This window comes from Hemibagrus wyckioides, linkage group LG25 (genome assembly GCF_019097595.1).
Source record: "Hemibagrus wyckioides isolate EC202008001 linkage group LG25, SWU_Hwy_1.0, whole genome shotgun sequence".
NCBI classification, from domain to species: Eukaryota; Metazoa; Chordata; class Actinopteri; order Siluriformes; family Bagridae; genus Hemibagrus; species Hemibagrus wyckioides.
In genome coordinates, this window is record NC_080734.1 from 19,934,850 (window position 1) to 19,953,974 (window position 19,125).

General features: G+C 37.4%; 1 protein-coding gene across 8 annotated transcripts; it reads right to left on the reverse strand.

The window, feature by feature from the left end:
- Positions 1-1,351: 1,351 nt before the first annotated feature.
- On the reverse strand, positions 1,352-19,092 carry tdrd6 (tudor domain containing 6). 8 transcript variants are annotated; one of them, XM_058379149.1, is made up of 24 exons: positions 17,775-19,092; positions 16,595-16,645; positions 8,432-13,726; positions 8,219-8,343; positions 8,046-8,126; positions 7,563-7,620; positions 7,374-7,444; positions 7,209-7,260; positions 7,038-7,099; positions 6,921-6,951; positions 6,520-6,584; positions 6,079-6,133; positions 5,910-5,968; positions 5,472-5,526; positions 5,311-5,372; positions 5,186-5,219; positions 3,381-3,448; positions 3,245-3,299; positions 3,079-3,149; positions 2,917-2,982; positions 2,375-2,432; positions 2,201-2,259; positions 2,049-2,103; positions 1,352-1,976 (listed from the first exon to the last, which is right to left on the reverse strand). In XM_058379149.1, exons 3-24 carry the CDS (start codon positions 13,659-13,661, stop codon positions 1,822-1,824), a joined length of 6,627 nt encoding a protein of 2,208 aa, XP_058235132.1. In that variant the 5' UTR covers positions 13,662-13,726; positions 16,595-16,645; positions 17,775-19,092; the 3' UTR covers positions 1,352-1,821. The 8 variants fall into 8 exon arrangements, 5 of the variants coding, with proteins under 5 accessions (XP_058235132.1, XP_058235131.1, XP_058235133.1 ...); XM_058379148.1 differs by lacking the exon at positions 17,775-19,092 and having other exon boundaries at positions 16,595-17,742; XM_058379150.1 differs by lacking the exons at positions 16,595-16,645; positions 17,775-19,092 and having other exon boundaries at positions 8,432-14,968.
- Between the last annotated feature and the right edge of the window lie 33 nt (positions 19,093-19,125).

Consider the following 19,125-nt stretch of genomic DNA (forward strand, 5'->3'; position numbering starts at 1 on the left):
TTGAGATGAGGAAATCACCATTGCATGCTTCTACTTAAATGCCCTACTTTCATGATATAATATCACTGTAGCGTGAACTTTTTACATTTCCATAAATTTCACCCAAAAGCCAAATATCCTTAACTTTTTACTTTTTGTGAGTGTGTGTGTGTATATGTATGTCCCTCATATTTTATATATATATACATGTATAAACAGAGATAGATTCAGGAACACCCCACAATCACGTTTTCTAATACATCACGTGAATAGCCGGGTCATATGCATCGCTAACACATGGCACCAGGATGCACTATGGAGAGAAGGCAAGCCAGCAGCAGTGTCATGCTTTGGGCAATGTTCAAATGGGAAACCTTTGGTTCTGCCATCCATGTGGATGTTACTTTGCAACAATGCTTAGGTAGGTGGTAAATGTCAGACCACACACACACCCCTCCAAGAAACTAAGCATTTATATTAGTCAGCTAGCAGCAATTGTCCACTAATACGACATTAAGCCATTAGGAACTTGTAATTAGTAGAAATGTGAGTTTTCTAAATGATGGAAGTCTATTTTTACATAAAAATCAAGAGAATACAGTCCTTGGAAGGATTAAAATTCTACTAAATATAAAACTTGCTTCTGTGAGGCAGCACCACAACTCTACTCTACATTAAAAAACCATTCAGACTGATGGGTTTATACTGGTAGTACAGGATCTGTACTAGTACTAGCATGCATACACACCACTTAAAACTGGCAGAATACAGTCCAAGTGCATAGCTAAACATTTAAGTCATTTTTATCCAAACCATCTGACAAATGAACACCAATTAGGTGTTTCACAGATCTGGAGAGACTCCAATCAGTGGGGTCATTTAATTGATGGAAATGACCACCTGATTCCAGGGACTAACATCACTCTGCTTCAGTCCTCATCTAATCATTTGCTTAAAAAATGCATAATGGCTAATCATATTTCTGTTGTTGTACAGCAAACAGAGATAAAAACATTATCCCAACGTTTTACATTGCTGAAGTAATTTTTTTTTACTGTAGTGTATGAAAACCTATGATGTTGGACCAAGCTGAGTGAAGTACAGACTCAAACTTCCCTCTAACTGTGTACTGTATATCAACAACTATCTGAAGTTTACATTTTACTGTCCCAGCTGGTCTTGTACTTTGTTTTTACAGAAATGTGAAAGTATTAATCTGCTTTATAATCATAATTTTTAATATCATTTACATTAAATTTTATATAACTGTTTTTCATATGGTTTATACTTAATACTTTATACCTTTACTCATGTCTTTGAAAAAGGGAAATAACTGGGTAATAAAACAGGGAATAAAAGAGGATTTGAACATTGTGGACATTGTTTAATGTCAAAACCACCTGTGAAACTATTTTCCCTGACATTCTGAACTGTAACGAACGAGAATCAGGTCAATGTGTACAAAATTGTACTATAAAAAAGGAAAAATATCAGACATTACACAAGATTTTCCCCCTCATTTGTAGCACAAGAACATTTACACTTCATGTTTTAAACCCAAAACAATGAAACAAAATCATAATGAGGCATTTCCATCCATTAATGTTGCTTCTGAACAGAATATATCTTAATATAATAATATATTCTGAATACATCTTAATAACAAGAAACACAAAAAGAAAGAGATAAATCTTTCAGTGAAAGAAAGGAAAATTTCAAGAACACCACAAAACACTGAAATTCTGTGCTTAAGTGCTAAATTGAGTGGGGATGGTCAGAACAAACAAGTGGCCAATTGCAACCTGACACAGAGTAAAACTGTTTAATCAAGTAATCAAACAGCTAATCTTGGCAACTGGGATCATTTCCCTCAGTTGGGGAAACCTGCCACTGTTTCACAAAGATGATGTCATCATCAGATGTGTCCTGAATTCTAAGGGTCAGATGTGTGACCGTTGAAGCTCTTGGTTCCTCTGTATCAGGTGATTTCTGCAAGTCTGCAGAGCACATGACATGGTCACATTAAAAAGGCATCAAACTCTGATTCATAAAAAAATGTAATGGCTCACCAGAAGACACTGTATCGGCAGCCAGACGTTCGGTCTCCACCACATTGACTTTAATCTACAGTTCAAGCAACAAAATGAAATACATAGCATGCAAATATCTTCAAAAATAAACTTAAAATGCATCAACACTAGTGGAAGTAAACTATTCTCACGGTGTCTGATGTAGTATCTGACCCCTGTTCGGTTTCACTCACAAAGTCAATAACATCAGCTGTAAAACCAAAACCAAACCACTGTTATATTTCTTCAGGAAAAAAAAAAAAAAAAAAGTTCCTGTTCTGCCAGCAGATGGACTGTAATTTTGTTTGAAAAACAAAATAGCATACCAGTCACTTCAATTACGGCAGCCAAATCATGATCAGCACCAAGTTCCACATCCAGAGCCTATAGAAATATCAAATTAAGGCCTTCACACCTTGTATTAGCATGTGTCTTGGGTGATCTGATCATAAATGGTCAGTGTTAATTACAGGTGGGAACGCAGTCCAATGCGTCTCAAGTTGTCATCCGATCAATAAAACCATGCTCAGAGATGGTTTGAGATGCATAAGTGCCACACTACAATTATAATGGTGCTGGAAAAACGAAGGACTGCCTAATTGACTGAAACAAAACCCTTATTATTCCAAGTTTGGAAGTAGTGCAGCAGAAGACTGACAAATATGACCCTCTTCCACCAGCAGAAATGACATTTGAAATCTGGCCACAAGTTTTCAGTGCTTTCAAAACACTGGAGGCAAACGCCTATTAACTTGTGTTTGATCACTTGAGATCTTGAGTCTATGGCCCTGTTCACACCTGGGATTAACATCTGTTACGTAGTTGTATATTTAGTGGAAAATTTTAAATAAATAAAAATAAAACATACCTTCTCCTGTGACGCTACACCAAAATTCTCCAGATCAGTTTCATCCTTAGATTCTGTTTCCTGATCCTGTTAACATTAAATTCAGTTTCAAATGATAACCATTTCTATTGCTGTGTGAACTCAATAAACTAAATATGAACTAAAATAAATACAAAACTGTACCTTCTGCAGTGGTGTCGCAGATATGAAACTCATCAGCTCATCTACCTGTTCGCATGTCTTGGTCCCATGTCCTACAAGTGTTCATGTACATGTTTGAATTAATAACAATGTTCATATCCTTTTCTAGATTAATATTAGATGTTAATATCAATAACGCGAAACAGACCTTCCTGTTCCTCTATTGGAGGACTCGTCTCCACAGTATCTTTTTCAATTTGAACCTGATGTGAAACTATGATGAGTACATTTATGCATTTTATCTAACCAAAGTCTATTACCGTTTTTTTGTTTTATTTTTTTACCTGGACTTTCACAGCACAGCTTAAATCTTGTGCTGCTACTAGTGCTGGACTCACTCCCACAGCTGGTTCTGCAGGAAAAAATAATCACACCACAGATTCTTCTCATACACATGTGAATGTTTTACGAGTAGTATGAGTACATGAAGTAATTTACAGTCATGTGACTTCTTATAATCTACTATACAGCCATAACATAACCACCAGACCAGATTAGATTTTGCTAGAAAACATGATTCTCTGGAAATCAAGCTGAACAATGAACGAGGTAGAATGATGGGGAGAGAGGAGTATGGAGAAGGAAGGGAATGTGGTGGAGGCAGTGTTATGGCATGGGTGTGTATGACTGCCAGTCAAACTGGTCACTGGTGTGTTCTGATGTGACTGCTGATAGAAGCAGCAGGATGAAGTCTGAAGTGTACAGAGCTAAACATTATGACCCAAAACATACCATAAAAGCAATCCAAGAGCTCCTTAAGGCCAAGAAATAGAATGGTTTTTAATGGCCAAATTACTTTTTGCTTACTGAAGATAAAAATGAAGGCAGAAGGATCTACAAACAAGCAGCAACTGAAGGCTGCTGAAGTAAAAACCTGGCAAAGCATCTCAAGGAGGAAACTTAAATCTGATGTTCATATAAATCTGTCTACAATATTACTGCTGATGTTATTGTAGACCTGCACATCAGTACACACTTTATGAGATAAATTACAAAAGGTCTATACAATTAATGACATGACACCACTGAACAAGTAATCATTCCAAAACAGGAACAAAAATATTTATTCATTTTAATGCAAACTATTACAGCAATACCTCACACATCCGCAAGGTTATGTTCCAGGACCCATCACGAATGACGTGGTTTCATGGATGTGTGGTGGACTCACTAAATATCCTAATACTGTACTGTAAATGCTTAAACTTAGGTTTAAACCCTAAATATGACCCCAATCATGCTCCCAAAACACTTTAATTTCATTTAAACGTTAGCTTAATACATTACCCTTAAAAAAAGAAATAAATGTTTGATGAAAAAATAGAGAACGGTATCGCCTGTATAAAAACCAAAAAAAAAAAAAAAAAAAATCAGAGATCATTAGTTCAACACGTGCGTATATTCCGTAAGTGTGAATGAGTGCAAGGGGCGGGGAGATAAACCGCGACATCATGCATACAAAGCATCATAACTACCAGCCAATCAGCAGCTAGGTAAAACTGTTAATGCTCTGTGATTGGCTACTTCCAACCCTTCCAGCCAATAGTGTGTTGTAATGGCTGAACTGTATGTACGGGATATCAGTGACATTCTATATCATTAAAATAACATTTTATTAATACTGATATTTTGTTGATTCTACTTTTATATTTATATTACTAAATTAATAAACTAAATTTTTCTTAATAATTTCGCATTGAAAAGCATGAAAATATATAAATAGCCACGGAATTAGCAGCAAACACTTTTGCAGGATTTTGCGGGTCTGCGAAAAATCCGCAGATGCAAATTAGTTAGGTTCCAATAAAGATTTTGCGGATCAGTGAAGTCGCAAATCGTGAGACGTGGATCTGCGAAGTATTACTGTATAGTATAAAAAAATCCATGCATAAAGTACAACATTTGATTTCCTTCACCCAGACCTTTTTTGGCAGCATGTAGACCTAACTGATCACATAATATTCCATAAAGTTGCATGTTTCAACACAATGCTAGATCTGAAAGTTTTGGTTAATGCTGGATTTTTGCTATGCTATTTAATTAGCAAAACCGTGAACAACCGTGTTTATGCACAGTGCATTTCTCTTACCACTTTGCTCAACTGAATCCTCTGTAATCTTGCTCTGCAGAAATACAACAATCAATTCAATATTACAAGCTGCTGATGATTTTTTAAAGCCCACTCCAATTGTAAATGAACAAAATAAAGCCCACCATTTCCTGAGGAGTCTCAAGGCCTAAATCTGGACCTTGAATAACATCTTGTTGCATCAGTTCTGGTAATTAAACAAAATGAAGTCCGACAGACATCATACAGACTAGAGAATGTGATCTTGAGAATGGTCCAGTTAGGTAAATTATCCCATATTACTTACGTTCAGTATCTGCCACCAAGTCACCGACACAGGAGTCACACTCTTTGTCTTGAGGCTGTAGAATCAAAAGTGAAAGTCGTCCGTAAAGGGACAAAAACTAAAATAAAAAGTGACAATTGAGACATTTTGCTACATTGATGTCTGAAAACAGGAAACAGACACAATCATCAATTCTGTTAAAATGTGCGACAGTACAACAGAATTCTACACATCATGACAAATAATATAACATACTCTAGATTTATGCCAGAATGCTCATTTAATGCACTTTTCATGATCATGGAAAAATAAAGAGTATGTGGCAACACTGACAAAAACCATACAACTTGAATGCTAAACAATATAATTAAATTATTTTAGATGTGATGCAAAAATAACAAAAATTTTTTTACTTAAACCTTCATGGTGACCATATCCTTTACCTGAAAACCCATTTACCTGTTCCTCAGTTTCCTGGGTGATGACATCTACACAAGCAGTAGGTTGTTCATCAGTTTCTTAATAAAAAAAAAAAAAAAAGAAGAATTTCTTAGCAAACCACAACAGGAGTGATGAAAAATACATTTTAAAGACAAATTTCACAAATGGAAAAAATGGATCGTCTTACCAGTAGGTTCTTCAGAGGAAAAACATTTAACAGCATTATGCTCTGCTTCTTCAGCCTAAACAAAATTAGGAAATCTAAAATTAAAATTTAGAATTAGGAGTGACTTAATGCTGTTAAATGATCAAAGCTCATGTACTCCCTGTCTGGAAACTAAAAGCTCAGCATATAATATATTCACGCATATATTATTCTTCTTCTTCTAAACGCACCTCCTCCTGTGACATTGCACCCAAGTTATCCAGATCAGTTTCGGACTCAAATTCTGCTTCCTGGTCCTGTTAACATGCTAAAGATCTATATCTCTCGCCTACATGTACTCTCACAGTACTTATTAAATGAAATTTAAAAGATAAATAAAACACAAAAAAAACTGTACCCTCTCCAGTGGTCTGATTTTACTCAGAATTTTAAACAGTGATATAGACTGGGATGTCAATTTACCTGGACCATAGCACTGCATACATTCTGTGCTAGTTCTTGTTTTTTATCCATCTCCATTTCTGGTTCTGCAGAGGGGGAAAAAAAAAATCATACCACAGCTCCATTTTCTTACAAATCCTTTACTTACATTTTTATGTCTAGGAAAAAATAAAATCTTAAAGACAGTAGGTATTTCCTTGTTACATCGTTCTCTCTCAGACACAAGACAGTTTAAAGCTACAATATACTTCTGCATCTAGTCTGCAGCAGCATTCTTCTACATTACAAACTTACATATGGTAGCGAAGACACTGCAGGTCAAAAAGTCATGTCACATTAAAAACAAAGGGTTTGACTGATTATTCATGATGATCAGTAAACAATATTTAGCTATAGCTATATTTATGTGCAGCATCTCTTACCACATAAATCATCTGCAATAAACAACTGACTCTGCAGAAGGAAAGGGGAAAAAACATTGCAACATTAGAAGTACTCGAATCTGGACTTTTGAAACAAAGGAATTAATCAAAACCTACCGTTTCCTCAGGAGCATAAAGGTCTAAATCTGGACACTGATTCGCATCTTCCTGCAAAGCTTCTGTTAATTAAAACAAAACTGAGTTAGACAGACATTACATAAAAATTGTGTGATCTTCCACTTCAAAGATTTTTTTCTTTGAATGATCCAAGTAGGCCACATTACTTACTTTCAGATTCAGACACCAAGTCACCTAAACAGTCCAGCTCTTTGCCTTGAGTCTGTAGTAAACAAGTAAAAGAAGTCATGACACAATGCAAAAGTTTTTGTTTAAACCCTTATGAATATCAAGACTGCATTCTCTAAAAAATTCTTAAAACTTGAAAAAATTTACCTGTTCCTCACTGATGACGAGATCCGTCCCAGTGCCAAGTTTTTTATCCACCTCATCATGACAATCTATGACTTTAAATGGCAAAGATTTTAGACCATTCATATACACTAAACAATATTCTTAATTTTAAAAAACAAACATTTTAAACTAATTCATTACATTAAAATGTATTAATGTGATGAACCTTACCAGATGAGTAATGAGAAGCAACACAGGTTAGAGCTCCAAGCTCCATTTTCTTTTCAGCCTGTTAAATAATGTTACTGTTCATCACCATGCATGCAAAGCAAATGTATGCAATGTCATCCTACTTTAGCAAATTACACATTCACCTTTGAACACGCATGCCAAAATGTAGCATCTCTTCCCTCAAACATCTCATACTGTTATAAATAAATGCTCTTAAACATCAATACAAACTTCATTTATCCCTAACTTTACTCAAACACAAGCCAACCATATTTTATTTTCGAACTGCTGCTCATGCTACATTACACTGCACTGTAATACATTTGGAGGAAATCCTCAGACTGTCTACCTTCTACCACAATTCTACAGTGTTATTCGTCAACTGCTTTTAATAGTATTTTGCTGCCACTGCTCCTATATTCCTAAAGCTGAACAGTCAGATTTCAGCACAGCAGAAAGCACATTTCAATGGATGGTTCATACCGGCAATGATTCTTCTGGTACAATTTCAAAAATGTTCATTGCATCCACCATCATCATAAAATCATGGTCCAAAAGGAGTACCTATATTTACATAGCATTTGTAGACAAGATTAAATTACAATGAATTATATTGAAAAAATTATTGTATGACCTTTCTAGAAACAGATGCTTACCAATGTAGAATCATCAGAAATCTTTAAAGTTCGAGCTCTGCACCAACAGTTGTGTACATGAGACCAGATCACACAATCGGACCCAACGGTGATGCTCTCAGCAGCCCTCCTTATCTTTCCCAAGTCTTCATTGGAAACACAAAACCGTGAAGTTGTATATAAACTGTTGTATGTGTTTTAAAAAAAATCTAGACTATCAAATTTGACACTTACCTGACTTAATGATCTCATGACCAGACTCAGTCTTATCATCTTTGTGTTCAGAAACTGATCCACACACATTTTCACAGACCTCATCACAGGACGGACTTTCTGTAGATGCAGTTTCCAGTTGGGTCTCATCAGTATGCTCCAGAGAATCTGTTAATGCTCCTTTATTTGTAAAGTCTCGGGAGTCCAAGAGGCATTCTCCGTGAACATCCGCTGGTTGACTGTGTTGAATGTCTGAAATATCTGTGTTTACATTTGTATTCTTCACATTGATACTTTTGCCATAATTCTCAGGCTTTTCAATGCCTGCTGAAGACAAGTTGTGATCATCTTGAGAAAATATCTTACCCACAGCAACATTTCTTTTATCTACTAACTCTGTGGATCCAGCTTGCTCCTCATGTTCAGCCAAAGTGCCAACACATTCTACCTGCATTTTGAGCGGAGAAATGCAAGTGCCATTGTGCAGATACTCCATGTCTACACAAAGGGAGTCCTTGGGTTTGACTACAGGTTCAGTTACACAGAGAGAGGACGCTTCAGTCACAGTAGTCAAATCTGCAGGTGGTGCAATTGTCAGTTCAAATGATGTCCTCTTGCTATTTTGAGCCCACCATTTTTTCATTGCATCATTGACGAGAAGTTCCTCCCGTTCCAACTTAACAAAATAAGGAATGGCCATATCAGATGAACTGGCCAGGTTCAAAATTGTGACTTTCAAGAGTTGGTCATTGATTAGCTCAAAGAACTGATCTGCTGCCTTGTCATCCCAGGACCCCTCCAAGACATCAAAACCATCAAGCTGACAGGCAAATGCCTGAGGAGGTATATCAAACATCTCAAGTGGAAGTGATCTAATGTCACTCATTTTAACTTTTGAATCATTACCATAGTCAACAAACAGAACAGAGAGTGTGTCCTTCTCAACTGAGGTTACCTTTGCACGATACCATAGTTGGTCCTCATCAAAAAGGGCAATGCATCCACTTCCAACTGGTAGGGTTTCAACGTTCAAATCTCTGCTTTCCAAATTACCACCAATCTTTTGGATTATATCAGAAATCTCCTGCAGCTTTTCAGCCTCTGCATACTGACACCAGAAGAGCTGTGGCCCAATAATGACTGAGGCATATACGGAAATGACCTGTCCAGTTGATATGTCAGGATTTTTATAAGTAAACAGATTGAAGTCAGTATCTGGACTCTTGGGTACACCTGTTTCAGTTATTACGTTTGTATCTTTGGAGACAGCAGATCCCAGCAGCTCACCATTGACTTTAAGTTCGACCTCCCATACAGAACCTGACTGCTGAATAAATTTACATAAAAACCTATCAGCATTCTTTTCTATTTCAGTCTTGAAATTAGAGGCCAAATCAGTGTCAATATTTACCTCTCCAGTCAGTGAGCAATGAATGCTATACCTTGGCTGGGAGAACATTTTTTCCAGAATGCATATTTTTGAGACTGAAACTTCAGCAGTATTTCCGAAGTCAACAAATTCTACATCAGCTGTGTCAACCAGTGCTTTTCTTACAACTGCACGGTACCAACAGTTATCATCAGGGTACTCTGCACAAACTAAGTCCCCTTCACAGAGTTCACTGGGGTTAACAGGTACATGGTTTGACTGATCTTCATTCAATTTTTCCACCAGAGACCAAAGGACGTTTTCATCTGTTACTAATTGGACAAAGAAGCTTAAAGGACTATTGCAATGAGAGATGAATACTTCAGCTTCTAGGCCGGGTTCGACGACTTTTACAGGGAGCTCAATTAGTTTAAGGATACTTGGTCTGGCACTATGCTTCAGCGTTATTGGGGTGACATCTCTTTTCATGTCCCCATCAAGAAATTTTCGTGAGCATTCTTCCATGTCAGCATTTTTCTGAGATCTCCAGTGTTTTTCAGGAGTCCACTGTGGTACTTTCCGTTTTTCAGACAAACTGAATGACTGATATTGCTCCTTGACCTCAAGCTCTTTGACAGTAATTTGCTTGTTTCTCTCAAATTCAACGTGAAACTTCTCTCGGATTATTGCATGTACTGGAGTTTTTCCATCATATAGCTCAACAATTAATTTACCAGATGGTTCTTTGGCTACTATCAAGGCTTTCAGCTGGCGATTTGTCACAAAACTTTTAAACCAGTTATTTACATCACTTGGAACATTTTCAGGCAAATCAGAAAGCCCACACTCAATTGCTTGTACAGGTATTGACATAATTTCAGCTGCTTCAACTGGAACTGGAAGGAGGTCTGATTTCTCAACTTGCTGTGTGTCACCATAATCCACAAAGTTGACAACAACTGAAGGCTTTATAGATTTAAATTGTCCTCTGTACCACAGCCCATCAGTATGTTTTGCAAAGCAAACATTTCCAAAGGATTCAGGACAGTTAATACTCTCTAGCTCCCTGCATAAGCTGTTGACTCTATCTGCAAGTTCATCAATCTGCACAGAATTTCTTTGCAGGTGACAAAAGAAGTGGTTGACATTTTTCACAAAGGTTATGCATACATTTTCTTCAGATCCAGTTTTGATGCTGTGAGAAGAGTAGTAGTATGTATCCAGTCTTAAAGGTGGCAGCGGTACTGTTTTACATTCATGCTCAGAGAGACCTCTTTGGACAAGAAGTTTGCAGATGCTTTGGAATGGACTCTCCAAGTCCACTACATTGAACATTACTTTCCGAGTGTCACACATTACAGCATATACAGTACATTTCAACAGTACACTCATTGAGGCCGCTTTGTCCACAAATTCTCGAAACTGCAACGTAGCATCTGCACTCCATACTAAAGAAGAATGAGAGACTGGATAGCTCAAGTTGTACAAGCAGCATCGAAAAGCTTGTCCTCTAAGCTGAAGGAATTCTGGATCAATTCGGCGAAGGTCATGAATGGGAATGCTCTTTGTTTCCCCATAATCAACAAAGAGCACAGTTACATTAGAAGTCTGGTGCTTTTGGATGACCAAAGCTCGAAACCACATTCTGTTTTCAGGATGTCGAGCAACACAGGCGGCTTCTAAAGGAGGCTGAAAATCAGAGTTTGCATAGTACCTTTGTAGATCTTGCATTAGCAGTTTAAGGCATTTTGCATCATTAGCTTTCTGACACCAAAAGTCATTTGGACTCTCAATGTAGGATACTGTAACATCAAATGAGCTTCCAATTGGAAACAAATGCTCCTTGAAAGCAGAAATGGATGACCGTGAAACAGCACTGGTCTTGAACATGTCAGAAGCCTGTACCTCTTTAATGTATGGCATGACCACAGGTTTATCCTTATCTTCCATGTCAGCAAAACCTGCACTACAGAGCAGCTTTGAAAGATCTTTTTCTCCACACAACATAGAATCCATGGCCTGGACAAGATATGCGTCTTGGGATTTTGCAAGTATATGTACATCAAGAACTTTGTCCACAACAGCTTTAGCAAAGAATAACGTAGCATTTAGATCCCATTCTTTGCTTTTGGGTTGAATGCCGTAAAGAGCACACTTAATTGCCAAGGCCGGTATGTTTTGATATCTGAGGGGCAACTCGCGAAAGTTGCTACACTCAACCCATTCTTTGTTTCCATAATCCAGGAAGAAAACCTCTGCCTTCGTCTCAACGACTTCACAAATAGCTGCCCTATAGAACATACCATCTTTAGCTTTGGCCACACAAAGAATACCAGCTACAGGCTTTCTTATCAATCCACTGGCTCTGGTCTGATCTCTATACAGCTCTGTAAGGTCATGCATTAACAGCTCAAACTCAGCAGCATATTTTTGTGTCTGGATCCAAAAGTTTGAGGGGCTTTCAACATGCTGCACAACAGCCACATAGTCAGTATTAGGTGACAGACTTTCTGTAAAAATCCCTTTCAAACCCTCTGTTCCTTGTGTTTCACCTTTAACTGAAATCTGGCACCTCTGGCATGTTCCAATCTTGGGTATGGTATAATCTTTAAGGCACACTGAATCGACTGAGCACTTCTCCCTTGAACCAAATAATTTGTTTATGTTTGTGTTTTCCTCTCCATAGAGTGTGACATAGTGGACACCTTCAGAGAAGCTTTGATACTCAAATTTGGCAATAACTGTTCTGTTAAGCAGTAAGGATTTCAGATAATCAATCTGTGAAACTGTCCAACCAACACCTCGATCAATAACTCCATGAAGAGAGCAAACATAAGTCACAACAGGCATTCTGAAAAATTCTGGGGCCAGGGGTCTAACATGGTCTACTTGAACAAATTGCTTCTTACCATAATCCACATGCAGCACCTCAACTACACTGTTGGTGGATATGACTTGCTGCAAAACAGAGCGATACCACTTTCCATCAGCTCCTCTTGATGCACAGGGAGCCCCCAAGTTCTCAGGTCTTGCAAAAGAAGATCCAACAGTTTGTTCATAGTGCCGAGTTATCTGCTCTGTCAGTTTCTTAAGTTCCTGGGAGAAAACCTTTAGCTGACAGAAGACACGAAGAGGACTGTTTACCTCTGTGACTAGCACAGTCTCAGTGGTTTCAGCTTGTAGCTCTGGATACATGTAACACACTGTCTTGATTGGTTCAAGTGGTTCATATACCGTGGATGTAGTCCTCAACGGCTCAACAGAACCAGTTTCCCACTGGAAAGACCTTGAAACAAAGTCTTTGAACTCTTCGTTTGACAATTTCTTAGCAAACCCCATCTCATGCATTTGCCTAGAGAGACATGGAATATTAAGTAGAAATGTACGCTGAGGTATGGCAAAATCCACAACATGGGCAGTTACTGCTTTCCCACAGAATGATTTCATGAAACCCAAGGCTAATTTTGACCATCGATTGTCAGACAATGGCAGGACATTGGAAAGAATGCAAAATTCTATTTCAGGAGGCAGGTTGAAAAAGTCAGTCTGGCCCCACGCCAAAATGTTGGTATTAGCCTGAAGTGTTCTGCCTTCATCAATGAGAAACACACTATAGTGAGCACCATTTCTTGATACAATACGGGCTCTGTACCACGTTTCATAAACCAGTACAAGACATAGGTCGCCAGGCTTGCCATCTCCTTCAATAAATGCTTTTTTGGGGTACTGAATCTCTTTTTTCATCTGTTCATATGCAAGTTTCTGATCCTGGACGAAATTTCCCCAAAACTCTACCAGAACACATTCAGGGTTCACATTTACTCTGGTAATGGTCACGGTCACATTTGAGCCAGGTGAAGGGAGTCCAGGTATTGAACACATTGTGCTGTTTTCCAGGTTTTAGGTTTTCAAATTCAAGAAATGTTTAATAACTGATGACATGGTATCTACAAAGAAAAAAAAAACATTTGAAAGTACACCTTTTAATGTAGTCCTGCAATCAAGACCATGTGAATTTATGTTTTAATCAATCAGAGTATCAAAGACCATTGCAATATCTAAAGTTAAGGCAAAGGTTCCCAAACTTATTGGGCAAAAAAACCCAAATGGGCATTATGAATTTCTGCACACATAAACCTTAAACTCCCTGCATTTTTTTTCTTATTTCAACTGCATAATATAGTTCCGCTGTAACATTCAAATATTTTTTTGTGTTAGAAACATGTGTAATGTAAATGACTAAAAACCACACTCCTCAAACAGACTTGCCATTCTAGTGGAATTTGTTGAGTTATAAGAAAGTCCACATGAGGGCAGGGTGATACAGCCCAACACAAAGTATAAGAAACATGTGTGAACATAACAGATTCTTCTTTAGTGTCCAGTCTGATCATTATCTAAACTCATGATGACCAATTAGCCTCTGTATAGGAAGTAAAGCATGTGCAGTGTATGGTCACATGACTCCCAGTGTGTAGACCAGGTGGTGGAAGATGGATGCTAACCAGCAGCCTGACACTGAAGGCCAAGAAAAATGCTATGTGTTATTTGGTGATATTTTGGATTTTGGCACAGCATCATTGAGCAGAAAACATTACTCTCAACATATGTTAAATAAAAATCATTACATTACATGGCACAGAAACGGCACAGAGAAAAGAACAATGAATGCATGGGCCTGAAAGCCCTGACAAAGACAGATAAAGGCCAGCCTGTAAACCAAACAAAGTTCAATTACAGATGCATCAGCAAGTGCTACATCATATGACAAGCCCTCACAAAGATACAAAAAAAAAAACAACAAAAAAAAAAAATCACCAACTCCATAACATACTGTTTGCCAAGAGACATGATGTCCATGAGAAAATAATATGCATAATAATAGAGGCACCTACTCCAAACTTTCTCTCAAATTGCCTGAGCTAAATGAAAAATCATGGCAAGCTTCAAGGGGAAATGCCTACTACAACAGACTTAAGGTCAAGTAGGCCTACTGAACTGTACATCAGTCTAACTGTGCACTTTATCGACGATGACTTTGACCTGAAATGGTGTTGCTTGCGAATGTTGTATTTCCCTGTAGATCACACAAGAGAGAACATAGCCTTGGGTTTGAAAGAGTCACTGGCTGCATGGGGCCTGTGTAATGAGCACCAGGATGCTTTCACAACAGACAAAACCACTAAGATTATATACACGAATATGTAACACTGTATATTAATTTGCTTTAAAAATTAAAAATCAACTGTTTAAAACTGTGTAAAACAAATTAGAATTTAAGCTCTTCCTAGCTTTCTTTGGGCATTAAAACATGTTTGTTCCTACTTACAAGCTAGGGAGGACAGAAGCTAAAATAAAATTATTTACAAACATTTCAAACTTATAAACAAAGCCTTATCCAAAGTAATTCAGTATGCATAAGTAAACAGTGGTTATATGAGCCTTCTCTTTGGCAGAAAATTCTCTAAATGATGATGCTCAATGTATTAACGGCTCTATTACAGTTGTATCCATCTATCTATCGGAATATGCAAAAGGACTGCAAGTCGTTTCACTCACAGCTGGATGAAAGAGTTGCCTTGAAGGAGGCACAGAGAGAGCTCAATCTTCCAGAGCATGCAATGAGAACAGACTCACCAACACAGTGGGGTTCCACTGAACAGCAAAGTGCCTGAACCAGAGTTCTCTTTATAGATTGCGAAGTGAGACATCTACTGCCCCATCACAGGCACCAGAGGTTCTGGAATCTATGAACAAGGCACTCAGCCCATTCCATTACTTCACATATGCCCTGTCAGATGAAGGTTGTGTGAGCATATCCTATCCGAAGCCTGTGCTGCATCTTCAGAATACCTCATTACTGGCTTTTAGAGGAATGAAACACTGAACTGACCTACCTCAACATCTGTGCAGAAGAGACACAGACCATAAATGAGCAATTGAGCTGAGTTGATATGTGAAACCACACACACAAAATACACTCTTAACTTTGTTACAATTCATTTTTTTAGGAAATTCACCAGCAGTAGCCTGTAGCACTAAGCACCACAACAATGGAAATAAAATACAAGACAAAAATAAGATAATAAAGAATAAGACAAAAATACCAACTTCAGGACTGTTAGCTAACCTGTGGGCTCTAGGTGAAAAAGTCAGGATGTTTGACAGCATGATGTTTTACGTGAACCTGCTCCTTCAACAGCAGCAGAGTTATCCAAAGAAAATGCCACTCACCATCAGTGTGTAAAGTTATACTGTGTTGTGCTTGTGACCAATCACAGATCAGTATTCTTCAGCATAACTGATCACACTAATTACCAATCACTAATCACTACTGTTTGTCCCAACCTCACTTCATTTTAAACACAGATATTTACAATTAATAAAAGTAAGTAATCAATTCCTAAGGACTACTCAGCTTTCACAACTACTCACAATCACTGCTTCTTGTTGTCTTTGATAGATGCAGTAATATTGTGTAAATGCCTAAAATGCTGCTGGTGCACAGGACCATCACCAAAGATTTCAATAAGAAACAAGAAATTATAAGCAATTGCTTATTTTCTACTGTCACAAAACTTTAAAATAGAACTGTATACTGTATTATATCTTCCTTTTTCATGCATCCTAATTTTGTATGCAAATGATCATGATGTATTAATTTGCATAATAAGGATTCATGACTTCATTTTGCCTTCTTTTTGCTACTTTCCTCTGACTGGTTTACATGTCCAGTCAGTGATCAGGTCCAATTATTCACCACACAAATCTAAACTGGTGTAAAAGTCAAACTGTCCAAGTGTTTACAAACTTACTTTGTCATATCCATGGCTCCAGAAGTGGTTACAGGACACAGGGCTTCAGCTCTAAACAGTTAGAAAAAAAATAAACATTACAAAAATGTTGTCAAATAATAATTCCAAATATGCCAAGCGTTTCATTAAAAACAGAAAGACAGATGAACAGCTTGAGTGAACACACTGAAGACAACATTGCCTTTACTAACGTACTAGCTTCGATGAGTTTATCAGCAATTTCGGTGAAAGAACATTAGATGTATCGCTAGGTTGATAAAGTATTATTAATAAAAAATGAACCGTGATGTATATTTACAGCTGAATCAGCACCAAAAGAATCTGCTCAGTGGTCAATCTGATGCACTTCGCTTCCTCGCGATTGTTTATTCCGCACGTGACCTACGTTAATTGAAATAGTATTTTTAGTAAACACTTGTACACCAAAGTAGAAACGTCCACGTTAACATTAAACAAGCGAAAACGACTATACGTCCTAAATTACAACTGAATATATTAATCTGCATCATTATCACTAGACAACAATTATATATCCATCTAATTAGCCCAGAACAAACAACTGACCCCACTTAACTGAGTTCATCTACTAGGTGTCTTAGCTGACATATTGATGTTTTTCTAAAGACCAGCTACTTAGTTAACACTTAACGTAACATTATAATTAAATGCTACAACTCAAAATTAGCCAATAAACATAAAAGCTCTTTTTATTTGAACGAACTTACCACGGGTCTTCTCAACTGAAGTTCTAGCAATCGACCGTTTGCTAGTTATCTAATTTACAGGTTAACGACCTCAATTCGTTTACCACTCCAGGTCTTTGATATTGTTATAAAGTACTGGTTAGTTTTAGTTTTATTAATCGCGTTTTAACGCACAGCGTTTAATTTTCAGTTGCAGAAGAGTAACCTCGGTCAGTTAGTTAGGTGTTAAACGATAGCCTTCTTTGACGCTTTCTAACATGAAGCCTCTCCGACCGCCATTTTGAACATCAGCCGCGGATTATCTACGGCCTCGTTTGTTAAGATTTTATATCTATTTTATCCAGATGCTTATTCGTTGGTGTTTAACAGACACCGAGTGCGCTTTGTTTTGCGCATTGATTTCATTATAATGAAGGAAATAACGCATGTATAATGACAGTTGATTATTGAAATGATTAGAGCTCACACTTCCTCACCGCTCAGTGTTCACAGGCCGCTCTCACTGAGAAAACACGAGAAACCGCACGCGCATTTAATCAGGGCGGACACTTACTGCTGTACCGGAGCAGAGAGCAGGGCAGAGAGATCCTACAACAAAACGCACTTTAAATAATCACTAAACAAACACACAACATTTCACAGTAGTTATGAGTATACAGGCTCAACGCCTTTACATTCATTTACATTTTAAAGTCAGTCAAGTTGACTCTATAAAAACACTAAACCAAATAAACATGCACTTACTAAACCGTGTGTGTGTCACGATCATTCTGTAAGATTCATCACATCTGAATGCATTATTTATTAAACTGTGTGTGTGTGTTTTAAAATTGATCATATTGTTTGGTCTATTTGAATAGTCATCCATCATGATGAGGAGGATAAAGAACCTGGTGCTGGGACAGATCTAGTCCTCAGTGAGGAACAGGTAAATTTAGTCAAGTTTTAAGAATTTGTGAGAGAATGCAGTCTTGATATTCATAAAGGTTTAAACAAAGGCTTATGATTTATGATTGCCTATGATTTCTTTTACCTGTTACTACAGACTCAAGCCAGAGAGCTGGACTGTTTACATGACTCGTGTCTGAATCTGAAAGTAATTAATATGGCTTATTAGGATTATCTTTAAAGTGGTAGATCATATACTTTGTATGTTTTACTGTACACTAACATTAGAACATGTGACTAAGACATGTGAGCAGGTGGATGAGCTGATGGATTTCATACCTGTGATACCACTGGAGCAGGGTACAGTTTTGTATTTATTTCATTTTATATGTACTTTGAGAGTACGCATGGGCCTGAGATATACAGCTTTAACATGTTAATAATGGATTTCATACCTGTGATACCACTGGAGAAGGTACAGTTCTCCATTGGCCTGATATATACAGCTTTAACATGTTAACAGGACCAGGAGGCAAAATCTAAGGTTGAAATTGATCTGGATAACACTGAAGTAATGTCAGAGGAGATGCATTTTATTAAAAAAATTATTTATGTATTTTATTTCAGTAAGTATAAACTAAGTATACTGTAGTTGTACAAAACGACCTGGTATTAACATCGATAATTATTGATCCGATCACTAATTATCAGCCAAAACACATAGGGTTTTATACCTGGCATCTCCTGTCTCCAGTGGGCACTTATGATCAAATTTCATATATCATTTCTACTGGAGGAAGGGTGTCATACACATTTATAAAATACATCATAATGATTTGGTTTCATTGTTTTGGGTTGTTTAAAACACACAAACGTAAAATGTGCTTGTGCTATGTAATATAATAAGGTGGAAAAAACCTAATGTCGGATATTTTTGCT